Source organism: Trichechus manatus, unplaced genomic scaffold, assembly GCF_000243295.1.
Source record: "Trichechus manatus latirostris isolate Lorelei unplaced genomic scaffold, TriManLat1.0 scaffold00005, whole genome shotgun sequence".
Lineage (NCBI taxonomy): Eukaryota > Metazoa > Chordata > Mammalia > Sirenia > Trichechidae > Trichechus > Trichechus manatus.
In genome coordinates, this window is record NW_004443941.1 from 7766248 (window position 1) to 7790349 (window position 24102).

Sequence of the window (24102 nt, forward strand, 5' to 3'; positions counted from 1 at the left end):
CAGTTCGTTTGATTTCAGACTTTGTAATATGGCCTCTCCTCTAAAAGCTTTATGATACTTATTAATTACATTCATTATTCTGCAGAAGCAAGCTGCTTTGTTTATAAAGAATATGACACAGAAATAATCCCTCATAATCCAGCACTCATGGGAGACCAGTGTTAATATTTTGGTGTCTTTTACTTGTCTTTTTTTCCTTCTCCCCTGTTTACGTAAATGGTATGTTCTGAGATTACTGATAAAAAAGGCAAATGCAATGGCCTGTGTGGCTCCAGATTCTGAGATATCTCTACGTTCCAAGGACTGTGTTTTTATCTGAAGAAGGTGATTTATCCTGATTTTTTACTGGTGGGTTTAAAGGCTCCTGCCCATTGAGAGGGAGATCCTCTGCAGTTTTTTGAAAGATGCCCGAGCCCCCCTTTCTCTCTGGACTTCTGGGGCATGCCTGAGCTGCCTCTCTGGTGTCTGTTCCTGATAAGTGAGCTTTAGTCTCTAAGGGCTCTTGGGAATTTTGTCGGCAGAGACCCAGTGAGATCATCCTGCTTTCCGCTGAGTTTCCTTTCGCTGTTTTTCTGGACTGTTCTGATGAGCATGACCCAGGAGCTTTCAGTAATACCCCTGTTCCCTTAGGAACTATGGGCCTACTCCCCGGTTTTATCTCCATCTGCACAAACGCTCCATGTCGCTGGAAAGGAAAACAAAGTTGATGTTAACCAGGGGAACGCACACTGTTGGAAGAGGCAGCTGTGAGCTGAGGTCATGTATTAGCTCAAGTTCTGGCGAGGCAGGCACTTAGATCTCTGCCACTTCACTGGCTGTCTTGTCACCTTAGCCCAAAGCTAGACAGCCACATGGTCACTTATCTGGTGAGCCTTTCAGACAAATTACAAAATAGGCTGCAACAGGAAAGGAGTTGGAGGAAAAAGCAGAAAGTCAAAGAAAAAGCATCTCATCTCCTGTCCTCAACTTTTCTATCACTTGGTTGTGCAAGACTGCTCCTATCAAATTTCATTCCTTGCTGCACAGGTTGCTATGGATACAGGAGAAACTAGAGTTTACAGACCTAGGATGTATGACTGCATCCCAAATGTCTATTAGTTCCCACAAAAGACTAAGTTATAATGAAATGATGAAAACAAACATCTGTAGTTGGAAAAAATCCAGTGACTGACTGTCAACATTTCTATTTGGTTTTATAAGCCTTCTATGTATCCTCCCCACACACACACATTAGGCATATTAGAAAGTTTGTCAAACTGCTTTGACATTACCTTAAGTGAATGATTTCAACAATTTAAGTAAACCAAATACCAAAGACTGTGATTCAAAATTATGACATCATTCCTTAGTTTTCACTATGGCATATGGCTGAGATTCTATCTTACTAATAACCATGCTGGTTTTTTAAACCAGACTTTTAGGAAGATGAATATAACTTGAAAAGGCTTAATGTTCAACAATAAATCTATCTAGTCCTAAAATACTAAATAATTAATTCTAAATACTGTCTCACCTTGCCCCGGAGGGGCTCGCTGGGAGTTTTCCTGGCATCATATTGATGTATAAAAGAGATGCGTTCTATAAAATTGCTTTGAAGTTCTGCTGATGCATCAGGAGAGGCAAGTGGAACTTTAAAAAAAAAAAAAAGATTTTGTGAAGTCAGGATGAAAATTAGGTTTGTATATGGAAATATGGAAACCCTGGTGGCATATGGTTAAAAGCTACGGCTGCTAACCAAAATGTCAGCAGTTCGAATCCGCCAGGTGCTCCTTGGAAACCATATGGGGCAGTACTACTCTGTCCTATAAGGTCGCTATGAGTTGGAATTGACTTGATGGCAGTGGGTTGGTTTTTGTTTTTTTATATGGAAATACAATCATATTCATGATAGTCATGTTTTATTAAAAATAATTATTTAGTGTTGCTATAACAGAAATACCAAAAGTGGATGGCTTTAACAAAGAGAAATTTATTTTCTTATCGTCTAGTAGGCTAGAAGTCCAAATTCACGGCGTCAGCTCCAGGGGAAGGCTTTCTCTCTGCGTCGGCTCTGGAGGAAGGTCCTTGTCATCAGTCTTCCCTTGGTCTGGGAGCATCTCAGCGCAGGAACATCAGGTCCAAAGGACACACTCGGCTCCAGGCGCTGCTTTCTTGGTGGTATGAGGTCCCGCCTCTCTGCTGGCCTCCCTTTCATCTCTTGTAAGATGAAAGGTGGTGCAGGCCACACTCCAGGGAAACTCACTTTACATTGGATCAGGGATGTGACCTTAGTAAGGGTGTTACAATCCCACCCTAATCCTCTTTAACGTAAAATTACCAGTCACAAAATGGAAGACAACCACACAATACTGTGAATCAGGCTTAACCAAGTTGACACATATTTTGGAGGACACAATTCAATCCATGACACTAATGAAACTAAATTCTTTAAGCATGTAAGTTTACTTACATACATGTAAACATTAACTACAAATGGATTCACTATTCTTTCTCTATGAGAAGAACCAAATCAAAATGACCAAATTAGTCCCACATGTGGAAATACCAGTAATTTTAAAAACTAATATTAATTCAATAATGGCTTTAAAGATCTACTGCTTAGATATGTCTTTTTTACACAGACAGCAACCAAAGTTTTAGGAAAGGCAAACATACCACTTATTATTTGACAATTTATTCTAGTAGCGAAGCTAAAACCAAACCCACTGCCGGCGAGTCGATCCCAACTCACAACGACCCTATAGGACAGAGTAGAACTGCCCCATAGAGATTCCAAGGAGAGGCTGATGGATTCCAACTGCTGACCTTTTGGTTAGCAGTCGAACGCTTAACCACTGCACCACCAGGGCTCCAATATAAACAGACCTAAAATAAATCTTCCTGGGACAGTTTTATTTACTTAAATTTTATTTACTTAATCATCTCTATATTTTTAATCTCAAACCTTCCTGGGAAAATTTGGGATTAAATATAGAGATGATAATGTAAATAAAGTCAAAGCTATAATTTGTTATTTAATATATATCAGAAGCAAACCTGATATAATAGTTTGCTAGTGTTGAGCTGATAATTTTAGGAAAATATGATTAAGTGTACAAACAGTTTAGAATGTTTAAGATAACTGGATTTAGTATATTTATAAATTTAATTTGTTAGATTTAAAAAAATTGCTTAAGTGTTTGGGAAGATTTGATTGCTAAAGTTTGAAGTTTTGCTTGTCAAGAATTTGAAGTGCTTAACAGGAAAACAGAATATAATTGAATCAATGAAGTTGCAGTTTAAAATGTTCATAGAATTTAACTGACTTTGCTTGTAAATGAGCCATTGTTAAAACGTATTTCATCTGTTCAACTTGCAGTAATTAACGTCAACTTATAAGTGAAAGTCACTATTATTATTTTATATAATATGCAAAAATTAAAGGCTTAAGGAAAGAAACTTTTTAATTTATAAAGTTAAAACTGGGATATTAATTTAAATCATAAGTAATTTAAATCATTATATATAAAGGCCCCCTATGAACATTAAAAATCTTTTCTTGAAACAGATTACTCTCAAAGACTTAACAACCAGACTATCTGCAGATTTGACAAAACAGTAGAATTCAGAGGACAATGGAATAGTATCTTCAAAATGTAAATAACTGTGAAAGCAGCATTCTATACACAACTACACTCTCATTCATTCAAGAGTGGGGGCAATTTAAAGACATTTTCAGACAAAGAAAAGCAGAGAGTTGGCCACTCCTAAACTTTCACTGTAAGAATTATTTAAGGGCATTGTGGTAGTCTGTTACATTGTTGGCCCCGATGAATCAAGTCTACCAACTATTCACATCCTTGCTGTCTTAGGTTGGGTTCTCAAGAGGAGCAAAACCAGTGAAGCATACATACACACACCCACACCCACACACACACACCCCACAGACACATTCACACAGAGACAGACAGGGAGAGACATTTATTTCAAGGAAATGGCTCACACAGTTGTGGAAGCTGGCAAGTCCCACATCTGTGAGTCAGGCATCAGGCTGGAGGCTTTTCCTGGCTCACGTGGTTGCAGGGGCTGACGAACCCAAAACTGGCAGGTCAGACAGAAGGCTGCCGGCTCTTGGGGCTGTGGAAGATGGCAAATCCCCAAATCTGCAGGTCAGGTGTCAGGCTGCTGGCTCATGTCCCAAGAACCAGATATCAGAGGGTGATGAGTTGGATGCAGGATTGAGGGGGCATGAGTTTTGTCATAACATCCATATATACTGGATGCAGGCCACACCCCCAAGGAAACTCCCCTTTCAACTGATTGGCTGCTCACATCAGATCACAAAATGGAGGATGATTACATAACATCTGCCAAACCACTGAGAATCATGGCCTAGCCAAGTTGACACATAACCTTAACCATCACAGTCCACCCCTTGTCAACTTGGCACCTGTATGCATCTCTTAAAACCATACATAATCTCTAAATAAAGACAATTATAAAGTCATACTCATGCCTAACATGATACAACTAACGTGTACAACCAAAAACGCACTAGCGTCGTTTACATCTTATACTTTATAATAAGGAATGGAATAAAGGAGGGAAGGAAACAAAGATATTTGATACACACACACACACACACACGTATAATAAAACAAGTAAAAAATATAATAATTACAGTCCTCGTTTCTGAAACTGGTCATGTGGTGATACTAGTATTTAGAACTAACTCTTCTACACCCATTCTGTATTCCCTTTGCCCTCAGCAAGCACTTCAGCTGTTTGTGGTTCTTTGCCCCATGGGGTGACCCAAACCTTCATTCCTGAAGGGTCTGGACAATTAGTAGTCATGTCAGAATTGGGCTGCTGTAGTTTTCTATTGACTTTAATCACAGGGCATGGTAGTACTAAGAGATGCCCTAAGGGATCTCCTGTATTCCAGACATACTCTTCTTTACCTCCATTATTTAATATCCATCTGACTTCCCTTGGTAATCAGGACCAATCATACCAGCCAATATGGTAACTTCCTTCTTTGCCTGTTGATCCAGAGGCATGAGAAGCCTGAAGTGGCCAGGTGGCATTGTTAACTTCCAGTTCAATGGAATCAGTGTTGGGTCTCCTGGTGGGAGAATTCCTCCCTTTGGAATTAAGACTTCTAGACCCGCAGAGCATAGGGCTGCAGAACAGGAAGCAAAAATTTTGCACGTGGGTCACCAGGGTTAATAGTGAGTGGTGTCACTTCCATTTCCACCCCTTGATTCCTGAACCAATGAATCCTGGCTATGGGAGAAACAGCACCATATATTGGACGCTGGTTTAGAGCATACACAGCCTCCTGGAGAACACTGCCCCAAGCCTGCAAGGTATTGCCACTTACCTGGCACTGTAACTATGTCTTTAGAAGGCCATTCCATTGTTCTATGAAGCCAGCTTCTTCAGAATGATGGGGAACATGGTAAGACCAGTAAATTCCATGAGCATGGGCCCATTACTGCACTTCATTTGCTATGCAGTGAGCCCCCTGTTCCAAGGCAATGTAGTGTGGGATACTATGATGGTGGACAAGGCATTCTGTAAGTCTGCAGATGGTAGTTTTGGCAGATGCACTGCATACAGGGAAGGTAAATCCGTACCCAGAGAAAGTGCCTATCCCAGTAAAAACAAAATGCTGCCCTTACCAAGATGGAAGTGGTCCAAGGTAATCAACCTGCCACCAGGTTGCTGGCCAATTGCAACCAGCAATGATGCCATTTAGGGACTCAGGGTTGGTCTCTGCTGCTAGCAGACTGGGCAGTCAGCAGCAGCTGTAGCTAAGTCAGCCTTGTTGAGTGGAAGTCCATGTTGCTGAGCCGATGCATAACCTCCATCCCTGCCACCATGGCCACTTTGTTCATGAGCCCATTGAGCTATGACAGGAGTGGCTAGGGAAAGAGGCTGACTGGTACTGACAGAATGTGTCATCCTATCCACTTGATTATTAAAATCCTCCTCTGATGAGGTCACCCTTCGGTGAGCATTCATGTGAGACACAAATATCTTCACTTCTTTGGCTCATTCAGTGAGATCTATCCACATACCTCTTGCCGATACCCCCATGTCACCAATTTTCCAATCATGTTCCAAGTCTCTACCATGACCATGAATATAGCCCATGAATCAGTATACAATTGCACATCTGGCCATCTCTTCTTCCAAGTAAAATAAACAACCAGGTGCACTGCTGCTTGAAGTTCTGCCCACTGGGAAGATTTCCTTTCACCACTGTCCTTCAGGAAGCTCCCAGAAAGGGGCTGCAGTGCTGCCACTGTCCACTACTGAGTGGTGATATTTTTTGTATTTCTACTGTCACCTCATGCCAAGATCAGCAGTGCCCTCTTTACTACTGGAGGCAGAGTCATCAGTGCCTTTAAGAATAGCCAGACTTGAGAATCAATTTAGAAAACTCATCCTTATGATTTTGTTCCTCGAGAACCATTCTTGGTACCAAGTGTCTTAGGCCAGGTTCTCTAGAGGAGCAAAAACAGTAAAGGGTATATATTATCAATATATAGAGAGATTTATTTCAAGGAAATGGCTCACACAGCTGTGGAGGCTGGCAAGTCCCAAATCCATGGGATAGGCATTAGGCTGGAGGCTTCTCCTGACTCATGTGGTTGCAGGGGCTGACGAACCCCAAATCAGCAGGTCAGATGGCAGGCTGCTGGCTCCAGGGCTGTGGGAGCTGGCAAATTCCAAAATCTGCAGGTCAGGTGGCAGGCTGCTGGCTCACGTCCCAAGAACCAGAGGTCAGAGGATGATGAATTGGATGCAGGATTGTAAGAGAGCGAGCTTTGCCAGAATATCCATATATACTGGATGCAGGACTCCCCTTTCAGCTGATTGGCTGCTCACATCAGATCAGAAAATGGAGGATGATTACATAATATCTGCCAAACCACTGAGAATCATGGCCCAGCCAAGATAACACATACCTTAACCATCACACTTGCTTAGTCCCCACCCCGTGAACCTAGACCACCTTATGATTAGGTTTTACCAATAGAATGTGGCAGAGGGACACTGTCGTTACAGTTATAAACTTTAAGAAAGCCTGGCAACCTCTGCTTTTGCATTCTTGGTATCCCTGAGCTGCTATGACAGATGTCCAGCTACCCTGCTAGAGGAACCACATAGAGAGACCACATGGGGAGGTAGAGGCCCATTCATTCTAGCATCCCAGCTGAGTCTAGTCCTCAGACAACCAGCCAACTGAATGAATTCATGCAAGTGACCACCAGCAAGACCAGCTGATGAACCACTCAGCTGAGCCCAGCCCAGACTGTAGAGTCATGAGCAAGTAAAATGGCTCTTGTTGTAAGCAATTAAGTTTTGGGGTAGTTTGTTAATCAGATAACTGAAACAGAAATACTTCAGAAGGAAGTCAATTAAACAAATTAAAAGGAATCTTTTAAATAATGACCTAGAACCTCCTAGAATCTCAAAAAGAATAACTTAAAAAAAAGGTTCATTTCTTTCAGTTTACTAATAAGGGAGAAGAAAGGTAATCTTAGCTATTGTAGGGGAAAATTTGTTACCCAAACTTTATATCTATTAAAATTAAAAATAACTACTATGTTCATTTATGCAACCATATGAGGCTTTTAAGGAAGTCCACAATAGTGAAACACATCTAGGTGTGAAAACACCAAAGAAGATATTCAGGTTCTTGGCGGGTACTTGACTTAAGAATTCAAATTGGACCTGCCATAATTACTTGAATGAAGCCTTGTTGATAAGAAATACAAAAAATAAGGCAAAGTCCATGAAGAATGTCTGAAATCCACTCTCTGTCTCCTGGAAACTTGATCTAACTAAAATAAGAATTTTCTAAACAAGGCTACACCAAACAAGTTGATGTCTAGCCATCTATATTTTATCAACAAAGCCAGGATTTATTCAAACACACAACTCACTCCTCATATCGGTGGGAATCCAGCAGCTTTTACGCTGAGAAATTTTCTTAACTAACTTTTTGTTTGTGTCTGCTTAAAAAACATTCAACAATAATAATTTTCTATTAGAAACCCTACACTTTTCAATAGTACTTTGATGTTATATAAAAAGATTATTAATGTAAAAATAGTACAGACTTTCAAAATACAGTAGAAAAAAAGAAACTTGAATATAACTATAACAAGGAATCATTGTTATGTTACGCTTTGGTGTAAAGCAGCAACACAAACTAAAACCTATTTGAGAAAATTAGTTCTATCACTGTATCTGAATTTGCAATTCAAAGGAACATTAAAATATCAAGTAGTAGATAAACAGCCAAAATTTCATTTAAGTATGAAATACTCACATTACAAATTAAACCAACCTCTCCAATTTGTAAAGTCTTATTTTATAAAATCAAAAGTGAACACCTTCTCTTTTGGGGACCCAGGCATGGAACCCAGTCATCTGTTGAACTGACCGTGGACGGCAGCCAGGGACTCTGGTGGTACAAGATATAAAGAGTACTTTCACTGTCGGCCCAAGATAACATTGCTGAAATGCCGAAGACAAGGCGTCATTAAGTGGGCTGATGAGACGGAATGACTACAAGATGACTTTTAGTTGGTATTCACGCATGGTTACATACACATTTTTCTAGGTTTATATACATATACATATATAAAATCTGGCATATACAAACTTCTTGTTGTGTGCCGTCGAGTTGATTTCGACTCATAGAGACCCTATGTAACAGAGTAGAACTACCCCATAGGGTTTCCTAGGCTGAAATTTTCACTGGAGCAGATTGCTAGGTTTTTCCCCTGGCAGAGCTGCTAGTGGGTTCAAACCGCCAACCAACCTTTCAGTCAGCAGCCGAGCACTTAAGCATCGTGCCACAAGGTCTCCTTTACAGACTGTGTGTGTGTGTGTGTGTGTGTGTGTGTGTGTGTGTGTATTTCTTACATTAAAATATTTAAATTATTTTTATCATTTTCATCTAGTATCCAAACACTGTCTACAATATGAATAAATGACAGGCCTAGACTGTGTTGTGTATGTTAGTTAAGATTACACTATGACTTTAAATTAAATAATCTGTCAAATAGTGTGTAATTATTCATTAAACTAATCCACAAATAGTTTCTGAGCTCCTATTATATGCCTAGATGTTCTACTAGGTCCTGGGGATACAACAGAGAACCAGACAGACAAGGTTCTGCCAGGTACTTGCTGTTGTTATCATGATATTAAATCTGTGCAGGACAGCATACGCGAAACTACTGGCAATGAGAAATACCAATAAAGGAGAGAGAGAGACAGATGGGCAGACAGACACACCATGACAGGTATCTAAAGCGAAATCCCAACTCAATACCTAACTTAGTACAATGCTACAATGAATAATAACAATAAAAAAACCCCATTGTCATTGAGTCGATTCCGACTCATAGCGACCCTAAAGGACGGAGTAGAACTGTCCTATAGGGTTTCCAAGGAGCAGCTGGTGGATTCAAACTACCGACCTTTTGGTTAGCAGCCAAGCTCTTAACCACTGTGCCACCAGGGCTCCAATAATAAGAATAGCTACCATTTATTGTCTACTAGGTACTAAGGACTGTGGTCGGCACTTTACGTGTTATTTATTTCTCATAACAATTCTGCAAAGTAGTTACCATTATACACATTTCATCAATTGAGTAAACCAGGATGACAAAATTTAAGTAATGGGCACAGGATCAAACAGCTACAAGTGCTGAACCAAGATTAAAATCCAAGTGGAGTAAATTTGAGGGTGACTAGGTTACTGTGATTTCCAGTTAAACATGACAAATTACACACGTGCATTTTTCTCTATTCCCTCCAAGAACTCCACTAAAATGACAGTAAATAAATTAAAAGGGCTTGTATTCTTAAGGAAAAAAAAAAAAGAACAAAATGAGAGTGGAAGTATTAACAAATTTGGGCACTGGAAAGCAGATGGGTAAGTGGCATTGGCTTGAGGAGACCCCAGAAAACTGGAAGCTAAGTGCTTGTGAGGGAGAGAGCACTGGTGAGGGAGCCAATCAAAAACTGAAGAAAAAGCAACGCGCTCAGAAAAAGCAAGTGAATTAATGCTGCGGAATTCCAGTAAGGCTCAGGAACTGGAGGCGTCAGGAAGCGTGGGGCAATGTGGTATAAGGTGGGGTTGAAGACAGGATTGTTTGAGGGTCTTTAAAAGGAGCAGTGGGACTCCCAGATTTCCTGCCCCCATTCCAGGCAGCGGTTTGGAGGACTTCTCTCTTGGAAAATTGCCTAGCTCAAGAGAACAGACCTACAGATACTGACTTTCTGAAGTGCCTGGGCCCCCTGCCTGGCCGCCCTAGAACAAAGCCTCCCTTTCTGGTCTCATCTTCTGCTACTCTTTCCACATCCGTCACTGAGCTGGAGAGGAAGCTGCTGTTCCTTATGCCAAATGATGGGAACCTGATTGGTCAGTTAATCAAATAAGTCAGTTAATACAAAGAGTCATGGAAAATGATATATATCATACTTAGATATTCACTTTCACCAGCTCATTCACCAAATTTTTGGAGGACCAAGGTATTTTTTTTTTTTTGCAGAAGTGTCCATTTATTGGAATTCCATTTGTGTTTCTTGCACAAACCACACTCCTAACACATCCTTTCCAGGTTTCATTTCTTTAACAAGGAATGAAAACCTAATGACACGTGTGAAGCAAAATGAGTGCAGAATCCTTCAACACCTTAAGAATACTGATGTTGAGAGCAGCCTTGGTGGCTCAGTGGTTAAACAAGTTTCTGTTTGAGTCTCTGCCTTCCAGTCTTTTCGGTATAGACCTAGGAGAGCAATTGCTGGGTCTATTGTTAGTTTTTGAGGAACCGCCACACAGTGTTTTCCCCAAGAGCTATACCATTTTGCATTCCCACCAGCAATGGGTAAGTGTTCCAGTTTCCCCACATCCTCGCCAACATTTGCTGTTCTCTGTTTTTTATCTTAGCCATCTGTCATGGATTGAATTGTGTCCCCCCACTGGTTTTTGTGACCAATGTAGTGTAGACACTATTATCCGATTTCCTTTCTTCTCCATAATCTGTTTTTAAACATCATAGTCAAAAAGATCTTTTTTAAAAACTTTGTAGTGAAATATATATATGCATTTTTATGTGTACAATTCAGTGACTTAATTACATTCACCATGTTGTGCAACCATCACCAATATCCATTTCTAAATTTTTTTATCCTTAACAGAAACTCAGCACTCCTTAAGAATACCTCTCCATTTCCTTCTTCCACCCTCCCATGCCACTAATAAACTTTGATCTCTATGCATTTGCTTATTCTATATATTTCATATAAGTGGGATCATCCAATATTTGTCCTTTTGTGTCTTACTTATTTCACTCAGCACTATGTTTTCAAGGTTTATCCATGTTGTAGCATGAATCGGGACTTCATTTCTCTTTATGACTGAATACTACTCCATTGTATGCATGCACCACATTTTATTTATCCATTCATCTGTTGACAGACACTTAGGTGGTTTCCACCTTTTAGCTATTGTGAATAATGCTGCAATGAACATTAGTGTACAAGTGTCTGTTTTAGTCCTTGCTTTCAGTTCTTTTTAGGATATACCTAGGGGTGACATTTCTGGGTCATATGGTAATGCTATATTTAACTTTTTGAGTAACCACCAAACTGTTTCCCATAGCAGCTGTACCATTTTACAATCCCACTACAATGGATGAGGGTTCCAATTTCTCCACATCCTTGCCAACACTTGTTATTTTCTATTTTTTTGATCACAGCCATCCTAGTGAGCGTGAAATGGTTATCTCATTGTGGTTTTCATTTGTACTTCCCTAATGACCAATGGAAGTGCCTGGGTGGTGCAAACAGTTAACTCTCCTGGTTGCTAACCATATGGTTGGCAGTTCAAGTCCACCCAGCAGTACCTCAGAAAAAAAGGTCTGGTGATCTCAGGTATTCTCCCAAACCAGTTGCCATGGAGTCAACTTCAAATCATGGCAACCCCATTAGTGTCAAAGTAGAACTGTGCTCCACAGGGTTTTCAACGGCTGATTTTTCAGAAGTAGATAGCCAGGCCTTTCTTCCGAGGTGTATATGGGTGGACTGGAGCCCCCAACCTTTCAGTTAGCAGCCAAGTCTGTTACCGCTTGTACCACCTAGGACTCCTCTAGGTATTCTAGGCTACTGCTCCTCTGCTCTCTTTTATCCATAAACAGGCTTCCAATCCTTTCCATATTGCAGAAAGTTCTGAGCTCAGCTCCTGTGTTCTTCCTTCCATTCTCTTCACTTTTATGGGTTTATTCCTTTGCTACCATTTAACAAGGAGGCAGGGGAGACAGATACTTAACCTCAGTCTACCCTCCTGAATTGAGGTGTAAACTTTGTTGCCTTTCTAATAAGAGTCCATTGTTACAGATTATCTAACAGGCCCTCTTCATGAACTAGCATCCTGGAGGTGGAAATCATGAGGAATACGACCATTTTCTAACATTCTGACCTTCTTTTGCATCCTGAACTAGACTGGCCAAGAAGACAGAGGTCTAAAATTAAGTGAGAGACTCCTGACCTCTGAAAATAATCCTTTGCTGGTCGCGGTGAGTCGGAATTGACTCAATGCCATCAGGTTTTGATTTTTCTTGTCTACTGTTGTGTGTTACAGAAAATTATTTGAAGTTCAGTTTATGAAGTTTTGTATGGGATGAAGACCAAGGGGATACTCAATAAATACATTTTTGTTTTCACTTGATTCTGTACTTTTTAAAGACTTGCTACTCCAGGATATATATGACTAGAAGGTGAGTTTAAAAAAAAAAAAAAAAAAGATACAGCTTGAATAAAATGTGAAATACTTGGCTCATGTTAGCGACGTTATTGTCAGGTCAAATAAATTTCAGATCTGGAATGTCTTCTTTAACCGTCTATATAACAGTATTTTCTAAATTACGTTTCGTGGGACACCTGTTATAGAGACAATCTGCTGAAAAAAGTGAGGTGGTTGATAAGAGGGAGCAACAGGTCATCTTTTATTCCCCTTCTTAGAAATTCATCATGCTTACGTTCAGAAGAAGGGTTTTGAGAGTTCTGCAGCAAAGAGACCTGTTTAATATTATAAATTTAGTTTTTGCCAAACTTATTTGACCACTACTCCCTTTTGTTTGGAGCGGTATCTATAAACATCATGCAAAACGTGTTTCTCAGAGTACAGTTTGGGAAACATTCCGTATAGGATTGCCTACTATTTTAATAGGATAATTTGTAAAATTTGGTGGCAACAACAATAAGCAGAATGCTACTAAGTTTCTGATCGGGAGCCTGGCGGTCAGTAAAGATCAGTGCAACTCCTTGTTACATTAGCCATGGTTGGGGATAAGCTTTCCACTAGGAAGGGATAAGGAACTAACTCTTGGAGGGCTGCACTTAGTGGATGTATGTTTACAACTCCTGTAGAGAAGCAATTTTTCTCAGGAGGTGCCAGCTCATCTAATACATCTTTATTAGACAGCAGTGACCTGAGATAATGAAAAAGAGCTTAACCACTGCTAACCTTACCTATTCCAGAAGAAGCCCTTTGCATCCTGCTGTGTTTCCCTGGCAACACCAACGGGCATGCTGGTTTTTGGAAGTCACTCCTCTGCGTGCTCTTGGTGTCGTAAGGTGGTTGAAAGGAATGTTCCAGTACTTTACCATGTGACCACCAGTCACCCTTTATAGAAAAAAATGGGAAACACGAAATTGGATACTGTGGGACACTTACATGTGTTGTTTGATATCTATTTAAGAACATACAGTAGTTCAATTCAACAAGGTATGTGGAAAATCTAGTGCTAAAACAGAGTTCTGAAATCAAGGAATAAATATCTTTTAACAAGTCTTTTTTACAAAGATATTTATTCCTTGATTTCATATATTTTAAAAAGGTAGCTAAAATGAATTGCCATATATTTTTAGCTAACATACAGCTGCTAAATTCTTAAACCACCTTCTAGCAACAGATGGGGTGGTAAAAATGAACAAAATAGTTATAATCCTATGTTTTGTATTATAATTTTATGATATATATGTACAAATGTATATCTACACATATGTTTGTATTATTGTTGTTAGGTGCCGTTGAGTTGATTCGGACTCATAGCGACCCCATGTGACAGAGTAGAACTGCCCCACAGGGTTTTCTAGGCTATCATCTTTACCGTAGCAGATGGCCAGGTTCTTCTCCTTTGGAGCCACTGGGTGGGTTCAAACCATCAGCCTTTCAGTTAGCAGCCAAGCACTTAACCGTTGCATCCCCAGGGCTCCTTATGTAGATATTAAACATGATTTAATATAAAAAATCATGTTCTATACTTTTCATTATGGCAATACAAAAAATGACTTTGTTATCATCTAAGGCAGTGTTTTTCGAAGTTTTTAGCCCACAACCCACACCATTAATATATGACATGTATTTTGTCATGCCAGAGCGCACAATGTGTACACATATATGAAACTGAAACAAGTTTCACAAAACTATACTGCTTCTTACTACACGCAGTGCACTCTAGTTTATATTCTATTCTGTTTTATTGCTTTTCCCTTCAATTTCATTTTACAATACTGATTGCAAGTCACTAAACTGATTTATGACTTACTAATGACTGTTGGAGCCCTGGTGGTGCAGTGGTTAAGAGTTACGGCTGTTAACCAAAAGGTCAGCAGTTCAAACCCACCAGCCACTCCTTAGAAACCCTATGGGGCAGTTCTACTCTGTCCTATAGGGTCACTATGAGTCTAAATCGACTCTACGCAATGGGTTTGGGTTTTTGGTTTCATGACTGTTAGAAAAGCTTTGTTCTAAGGGGAACATCCTCTCTGTTACTGAATATTGTGGTCCTAAAGCTTGACCTAGGTACACAGGACACAGAGAACTAATAGCTTCTTCATTAGCATGACTGAAAATTTACTGTCAACTTAATTCTGACCAAAAACAAAAAAAAGAACTGAGCGGTCATTCAGAAGTAGGGGACCTTTGGAAAAGGCAACTGTGACATGAAGGAGTTCTTGGATGAAAGTAATACTGGCTACAATCAAATATCTTACATTGGGCTTTAATGAAACAAACAAACGAACAGTTGCTGTCAAGTCAATTCTGACTCATGGCGACCTCACATGTGTCAGAGTAGAACTGTGCTACATAGGGTTTTCAATCTTTCGGAAGTAGATCACCAGGCCTTTCTTACGAGGCACCTCTGGGTAGATTCGAACCTCCAACCTTCCGGCTAGTAGCTGAGTGCTTATTAAATAAAATAAAATAAACTATGATTCCATAGTCAACTGCTTTAAAAATATGATCCAGAGGAATAAATATGAGATTGTAATAGATTCTAAAAAAATATGAGAATATAATTTAGGCTACACTGATACCAAACAGAAGAGGCATCTAAAGAAACCTATGTGGCTGCACAGGGAGTCAGCGCTCAAATGAGCTTAGTTTGAGAGGCGTCTATACAAGATAACAGGCGTGTAATGTCAAACCCCAAAAAATATCTTAATGGAGTCATCTTATCAGAAGATTGTCAAGAAGCTCAGAAATAGAAGAAACTGATGAAATATGCCAAGGGCAACAAAAATAGGGCTTTCTAAATAATAATAATAATAATAAACATCCCTGTGTTTGTAAGCAAAAAATCATGGAGAGGCTAAGAATTTGGAGAAGCGAGTACACTGTGCACAGCTGAAAGTCAGAATGACTCAGCTCCTATTTTGCTTTTGTTCTGGGGTAAGGCAAACTACCTCTAAGCTGAAAAAGATGGGACGAGCATATCAAGAGGGAAATAAGCCCTAAAGAAGGAGCGCTGGTGGCTCAGTGGTCAAGAGCTCGGCTGCTAACCAAAAGGTAGGCAGTTCGAATCCCCCAGCTGCTCCTTGGAAACCCTGTGGGGCAGTTCTGCTCTGCCCTATAGGGTCACTATGAGTTGGAACCGACTCCATGGCAATGGGTTTGGTTTTTATTTTATATTTTTTAGTCAAGGAGAGTTAGATCTCACTTTGTCACCTTAAGTGAGTGCCAGTTTTTTAGGCCAATGACAAAATTGTAAACAGGGGTGAAGAGTAAGTTTGCAGATGGAATCACAGTTTGGGAGATGAGAAAAGATCGGCCAATGCCTCACCTTAATTTTTGTAATTCACTAAAAGGTGAATTATACAAATTGAGAATACTCGATATAAATCCTAGGAAAATTCTAGAACAGATTACTAAACAGATGGTGTCTTCTCGCTATCTGGCTGAAAATAGTCACGTCTTCTGTTGTCAGAGCGCCTACTTGTTGCAGCTCGCCTCCACTCCGCAATTCTAATAGCGCTTACTGTGCCCCAAGGGCTAGGAGGGAGAGACCTCATCTGGCTTTTTCTCACCACAGTTCTCCAGGATTGTCAAACCCATTTTGCAGAGGAGAAAACCGCTGGGAGGTTAAGGAACTTGCCCGACGCATTTGACTAGCAGGCAGCAGAACTGCTGCAAGTCACAGCCCGCCCCACCTGTGCGCGCCCCTAATTTCTGGGCTACACTGCTACATCAAACCTGCCGTGGGCACGAAACCAGCTAAGCACAAGTTTCGATTATTCCAAAAGTAAAAGGAAAGAGCCTCCGAGTGTCCCGAGAAAGGGCTTCTAAATGTATGACTATGACCATGCACCGCCATCATCTTATGCACCTGAATGACTATGACCGTACACTTATATCACCACACACTTTATATCACCTACTTCTGTTGATCAGAAACTTTTTTTGCTCACATCCAGACTACTGGAAAAGTGGCTCTGGGATAATAATCACTAGGAAATGCCTGGAGGGTTTAATTTTTTCTAAAAAGTGTAATGCAAAAGCTATCGGAAGTCTGCCATCATTAAGGTGAAATTATAGTTCACCTTTTGAACAGACTTGTTTTGAATCAAAAATTTTACAAAAATAGTTCCACAAATATAAAGGAAAGAGGGAACAATTTTTAAGCGTTCTGTGCTGTATAAACTGGGTACATCTTCACTTCAGCAGAATGCAACCCCACAAGAGTTGGAAAAGTCTTGTGTTGCTCTGTCCTGTTTCTCCACCAACTGCCCTATGCCTGGAAAGCGAGCCTCGTTCCTGGAAGAGTGAGAACGCGTGCAGCTCACGTACGGGTACACGCTCTTCTTTCGGTCCAAGCATTTGCTCATAGGAGATTGTGAGATTAAAGAAAGAGAGAGGGAGGCCTGTTTTTCTTCACTGCACAGTGAAGGGAAAGGCTAAAAAAAAAAAATGGACTACTTTGTGTAGCATTCTTTACACTGGGCTGTAGGGTTTTATATCAGAGTTATTTATGACTAAATAAAGACCTCTTTAAAAAGCAAAGATGTCACCTCAAAGACTAAGGTAACCCAAGCCATGGTGTTTTCAATCACATCATATGCACGTGAAAGCTGGACAATGAATAAAGAAGACTGAATAAGAATTGATGCCTTTGAATTATGGTGATGGCAAAGAATACTGAATATACCATGGGCTGCCAGCAGAACGAACAAACCTGTCCTGGAAGAAGTACAGCCAGAATGCTCCTTAGAAGCAAAGACAGCGAGACATTGTCTCACATATTTTGGACATGTTATCAGGAGAGACCAATCCCTGGAGAAGGACATCGTGCTTCAGTCAGCGAAAAAGAGGAAGACCCTCAACAAGACAGATTGTCACAGTGGCTGCAACAATGGGCTCGAGCATAACAATTGTTAGGATGGTGCAGGACCAGGCAGTGCTTTGTTCTGTTGTACACAGGGTCCCTAAGAGTTGGCACCGACTTGAGGGCATCTAACAACAACAGCAAGCCAGACTGGGGATTGTCATCTACTGTGATTGCTTTGTGCAGGCTCTGGGGTTCAGATCACGTCTTGTGGACTGTGGAGAGGGTTTTGCCTAAAGAGAGCTGTCCCTGACTCACAACTTTGGATCCAGAGAGAGGAGGAGATCTTCCCTCGCGCCCAAGGCCTGGCTCCTTTCAGGCTGACCATCGGTGGGGCTGCTCCACGGTGGCGAGATTCCTCATGATGCAGCTCCCACTAACCCGCCACAGGACGGCATAAGGCCGAAGCACCTGTGAACCCTTTGGGCACGCTTGGAAGCCAGTGTGAGGCATTCTATCTTATCCTTATGCCCTCAGAAACATTCGTTTCTTTAGTAAACATTTCTGTTTTTTCCCATCTTTGGGAAATTAAAGAGAATTCTCTGGGGAGAAGTGATGAAAGCAAATGAGGCGTCCTAGAGAAGGAGGCCGTTAGGCGGTGTAAACCGAGCTCCGTGCAGTGCCCAAAGGGGCCTGGCCGCGATGGCTGGGGTGGTGTCACGTGTGGGGTATGAAACCACACCTTGAGGATTACCAAGAACATATGGATGTTCGACAATGCCTTACACACAATCACATTTTATTACTAGTGCCCAAAGGCTTTAAAAAATGGAAGTGCTGTCGCAAACACTAAGGCGGTCAAGGTCACATCATGTACATTATTCCTAAGCTCATGCCTATTTTGCTGCAGATACTACAAGGAGGGCTGAAAAAAAAATCTTTTTAGGAAATTCACACTGTCCCTAAAAAAACAACCGTTGCCATCAAGTGGATTCCGACTCATGTGTTCTGCGCAAACTAGTTTTGCATCATATTCGTAAGTGGAGGGTCCCAAATTAAATAACTTTGGGAAATATTGAGATGAGCAAAGTTAAACAAGTTTCTTCATCACAGGATTTCTCAGAACCTTTACATGCTAATGCAAATTGAGAAGCTCTGAGAAAGGGATATAACAATACAGCTTTCGCAAAACTTATTTAATTGGGAAACGTTATTTTATTGAGCACCTAAGCAAGGGCTAGTGTTCCGAAAAATATGTTTTGGAAAACGCAGACCTAGTATAATCTCTTTCGAAGTAACAATATTTAAAAATACAAAACAAACTAGTTTTCATTGGAAATGACCAAGCTCAAAACTCCTTTCTACTTTTTCTAGCATCTCCAATTTTAGGTAAAACTCTAAGCCCTGGAGGCACAACGGGTGAAGCACTTGGCTGCTGTCCCAAAGGTTGATGGTTCGAACCCACCCAGCGGCCCAGCCGGAGAAAGACCTGAAGATCTGCTTCCATAAAGATCACAGCCTAGAAAACCCATTAGGGAGGTTCTCCTGTCACATGGGGTTGCTATGAGTCGGATGGGCTCGACGGCACCCATCAACAACAGGTAAAACTGCGTAAGTTATTACTTCATTTTAAAATCTTATAAATAAATAAAACAAACCAATCTGGTTGTTGGGTTCTAAAGATATTATCTTTGCAAAATACATAAAACAACAGATATGGCATTTTAAATATTTAGGCAACTTCATTTTCTTTACTCGTATTTTCAAAGCCAGTATTACTATAAACCAGTTAAATCTTTTTAACCAAGCTAATCTTAAAACGAACAAAAAAACCGACCATCTTAAGTAAAAGAACAAAGTTTACAAATATGTGAAATAAGCATTCTTTATTACTCCTTGTTGTTGCTGCGTGCCATCGAGCCGACTCCGACTCCTAGTGACCCTATAGGGCAGAGGAGAGCTGCCCCATAGGGTTTCCAAGGAGCAGCTGGTGGATTTGAAACTGCTGACTTTTCGGTTAGCAGCCTGAGCTCTTAACCACTTGGCCACCGGAGCTCCACTTATTACTCCTTAAGTACTTGGAAATGGGTACATTTAAGGTGGTTTTTGTTTTTTTAATAAACATTCCCCTCCTTCCATCCCAAATCAAATACCGTTTTAATTCTGTAAGGTATCTTGGGTCTTTTCTCTCTGCTAACTCTCCTCATTCATATCTACTCCCAGCTTCTCTGTACCTAATGTTTTACTTGATTTCAAACTTACTTTCATTATCTCTTTAAGGTCTCTGACTCATTTAGCCTTTAGTGTTAATAAACAACGATCCTACTGCTACTGCCACCTATTCTTGCTGACGGCAACACCTAACACCTGTGTTCATTTCTTTTTTAAATTCGTTTATTCTTTAATAGAAAATTAGTTGGTGCTAATTTTTGAAATCTGTATGTTTCTTATTTCTCTTCTCAAATCTGGAGCCCTGGTGGTGTAGTGGTTAAGAGCTCGGCTGCTAACTAAAAAGGTCGGCAGTTCGAATACACCAGCCGCTGCTTGGAAACCCTATGGGGCAGATCTACTCTGTCCTATAAGGTTGCTATGAGTCAGAATCCACTTGACGGCTATGGGTTTGGTTTGGGTTTCCTTCTCAAACCAGCTTCTTGTCCTTAGTGCCTCAAGTTAAGAATGGGTTCAGTTAAGCGTTCACTTTGGATTCCACCCTGAACTAGAGCTAAGGAGAGTCACTCTTAGCTTTTGAAAGAACTATGAGAACTTCACCAACCGGGACTTCTGTGCTAGATTTTTCACCCAGCGTAGGCTTGGTCTAACAGTAACGACAGATTTCTTTTAAATTACAAATAATTGATGCAAGACCACCTGCAAGGGCAAGTTTATAAAACAAAGCAACCTTGAAACTGCCCTTGTTTGGGTTTATTATCACTACTTCCTGCCCCTGCGGAGATCTCACATTCACGCACAGTGCCACCGGGCACCGGCTGTTTTCTGACTGTCAATGTCGTCAGTGTAAGACAGCTCGCTAAAAACAATCTCTATTTACACATTGAGTTAGAGCACAACTTACACCTAATTTGGAGCCCTGGTGGTGCAGTGATTAAGAGTTTGGCTGCTAACCAAAAGGTCAGCAGTTTGAATCCACCAGCTGCTCCTTGGAAACTCTATGAGGCAGTTCTACTCTGTCTTATAGGGTTGCTATGAGTCGACTCTACAGCAATGGGTTTGTTTTGATTTATATCTAACTCAGCTCACTGGCAGGGAGGAGAAAAGAAGTAGAGTAGGGCAAGGCCGACATTGCCATTGTTGTCTGAGACCATCTAGATGGTACGCATTTCCTTTTTCAAATATCATGCTGAAAAATTATTATCTCTGGTGTGGAATAACTTGAACACATCTGTGGAATACACACTGGGCCCAGCACTGCACTAGGCCTCTACTCGGGCAGGAGTCCTGCTCTCAGCTGAAGATGGTGGGCCACCTGGTCACCGGGGTTATGAACTGTGAAGAGAGCAGTAGACCAGGATCCTACTGATGCTAGGAGCTACTGTGTAGTAGGTGCTTCCTTTCACACATAATGAACCCCTTCTCTCAGGTCACAATGTGCTCTCTCCCTTACCCGGTGTCATGGACTGAATTATGTCCCCCAAAAAATGTGTGTATCAATTTGGCTGGGCCATGATTCCCAGTATTGTGTGGTTGTCCTCCATTCTGTGATTATATTTTTATGTTAAACAGGATTAGGGCGGGATTGTAACACCCTTACTAAGGTCACAGCTCTGATCCGATGTCAAGGGGAGTTCCCCTGGGGTGTGGCCAGTACCATCTTTTATCTTGTAAGAGATAAAAGGAAAGGGAAGCAAGCAGAGAGTGGGGGACCTCATACCACCAAGAAAGCAGTGCTGGGAGTAGACCATGTCCTTTGGACCCAGGGTTCCTGCACGGAGAAGCTCCTAGTCCAGGGGAAGATTGACAAGGACCTTCCTCCAGAACCAACAGAGATAGCAAGCCTTCCATTGGAGCTGACGCCCTGAATTTGGACTTCTAGCCTACTAGACTGTGAGAAAATAAATTTCTCTTTATTAAAACCATCCACTTGTGGTATTTCTGTTATAGCAGCACTAGATGACTAAGATACCCTGTCAGGTCTTTACTCAAATATCACCTTCTTGGTAGACCCTCTCTGACCACTTATTTAAGATTGCTCCTCTGTCTCCCTTATTCCTTATCCTCCTCCATGCTAGCACTTACTACCATCTGACATTCTATATACGTTATTTATTCTATTTATTCCCGCACTAAAATGTAAGCTATGTGAGGATGGGATCTTTTTTTCTATTTGTTTTGTTCATTTCTGCATTCCCTCAGTGCCTAGAACAATACTTGACACAATTGTTTCATTTATTTTAATCCATACAAAAATCCTATAAGGAAGACTGCTACTATCCTTGTTCTATAGACAAGGAAACTGAAGTTTAGAAAGAGCAAGTGACTCGCCCAACGTTACACAGTTTGCGTGTGGTATCAACAAAAAAGAATGAACTAGTGTTACATGCAACAGCATGGATGAATCTCAAATGCATTCTCCTGAGAGAAAACAGCCAGGTTCAAAAAGCTACATACAGTCTGACTCAGTTTATGTAACTTTCTGGAAAAGGCAAGATTAAAGAAAACAGATGGTTTCCAGGGGCTGGAGTAGGGGAGGGGATGACAAGGAGCCACAGGGGAACTTTCTAGGGTGATGGAAATGTTCTCTATCTTGATTGTGCTGGGGTGACATGACTGTATGCATCTCCCAAAACTCACAGAATCGTACACTAAAAATCAAATTCTACTGTATGTAAATGTGGTAGGCAGAATGCCCACTCTGAACTTGTTCACATCTGTGAATATGCTACTTTACATAGCAAAAGGGACTTTGCAGATGTGATTAAAGACCTTGAGATGGTAAGATTATCCTGGATTATCTGGGTGGGCTCAACGTAATCACAATGATCCATATAAGAGGAAGGCAGGAGAAGGAGTCAGAGAGAGATCTGAAGATGTTACATTCCTGGCTTGGAAGATGGAGCATGGGACCATGAGCCAAGGAATGCAGGCAGCCTCTAAAAGCTGAAAAGGCAAGGAAACGGACTAGAGCCTCCACAAGGAACTCAGCCCCTGCCACCACCTCAATTTTAGCCAAGTGAGATGGATGTTGGACTTCTGACCTTCAGAACGCTAAGAGAATAAATTTGTGTTGTTTTAAGCCACTGTTTGTGGTAATTGGTTACAGCATCAAGAAGAAACCAACACAGTAAATTATACCTCAACAAACCAGACTTAAAAGAAAAAAGATAATGATACATTTTAGTATGGCATAGTGAATGAGAGTGTTGTTTGAGTAAACCACCAGTTCTGGGTCGGAAACGTGGTCCCTCACTTGCTTACTAAGTAAACTTGGATAAGTTAATTAACCTCTGAAGTTTGTGTTATCATCTGAAAAATATTTCTAAGGATACCTCCCAGAGATTGTACAGATTAAAGGATATACTTTACATAAAGCACTTAGCTCACTTCTAGCACTTTATATGCTCTCAGTAAACGGTAGCTATTATTTTACAAAATGTATCTGAATATCATGGGAAAAATTACTGAGTATCAAGGGAAATTTTAATATTAGAATGTGTCAGAAATATAATATTATAGAGGAAATTACTTCAATAACTCTCCAAGTACTACTTAGTGGCTATAAACTGACTCAGTCTAAGAAAGTAATTATTTGGAATAATTATTTGGTTTGGATATATATACGGTTTGGATGTACAAGTTATCTTCAAGAATAGTTACAGACTACTGCTTTCAACTATTGGTTAATAAAGGTACTACTCTGAGAAGTGTCACATCCGTTAAATAGGCTGTGACCAATTTATCCAGCAGAACAGATTCTAAATCTAAATCTTCATTTGTACATAACAAACATCCATCCAACCTGCTTTTCTGGCCCTCTTCTGGGATCTATGTAGGGAACTGGCTCATTGCATGTTCTTGCATTTGTGTTAATGAACTTAGCATAATATATACGTCCCCTCTTGACACATGGTTTTGAATGCTGTAAGATTTTTCCAGGTTCTTTTTCATGTTTGATTTCTTCTTTTTGTTCAGTGACATGCACAATAACCGCATCTTCTATTTTATGTTGTCTGAAAAACATAATTAAATACTAAATCATTTATCCCAATAGGCACTTTAGTATTGAAAGAGTCATAATTACATAAAATAAGATTTAAATATGTTTCAAGCATCAGTCAAGACAACTTAGGCTTTGTAAATAGTTATAAGGAGTTTGTGCTGTTAAAATTTGGGACAGCATTTTCTCATTCTAAATTATTCAAGGGATAAAGAGATCTTTGGCAACAAAGTATCTGATAAGGGTCTAATCTCTAAAATATAATCTCTGAAATATAGAGAAAACTTCAACAGCCCAAAGATGAACAATCCA

General features: G+C 40.5%; 1 protein-coding gene across 1 annotated transcript; it reads right to left on the reverse strand.

The window, feature by feature from the left end:
- Nucleotides 1-289: 289 nt before the first annotated feature.
- Nucleotides 290-23836, reverse strand: CUNH2orf73 (chromosome unknown C2orf73 homolog). Its single transcript, XM_023734534.1, has 4 exons — nucleotides 23593-23836; nucleotides 13543-13696; nucleotides 1514-1629; nucleotides 290-685 (listed from the first exon to the last, which is right to left on the reverse strand). Exons 1-4 carry the CDS (start codon nucleotides 23812-23814, stop codon nucleotides 290-292), a joined length of 888 nt encoding a protein of 295 aa, XP_023590302.1. The 5' UTR covers nucleotides 23815-23836.
- Between the last annotated feature and the right edge of the window lie 266 nt (nucleotides 23837-24102).

Excerpts from the sequence above, each read along its gene's own strand:
- CUNH2orf73 (XM_023734534.1), bottom strand. The coding sequence starts at position 23,814 with ATGTTTTTCAGACAACATAAAATAGAAGATGCGGTTATTGTGCATGTC. Across the intron at positions 1,630-13,542 it reads AAGGGCTTCTTCTGGAATAG|TTCCACTTGCCTCTCCTGAT; the intron begins GTAAGGTTAGCA and ends TTTTTTTTAAAG. Across the intron at positions 686-1,513 it reads GCGAGCCCCTCCGGGGCAAG|CGACATGGAGCGTTTGTGCA; the intron begins GTGAGACAGTAT and ends TTTCCTTTCCAG.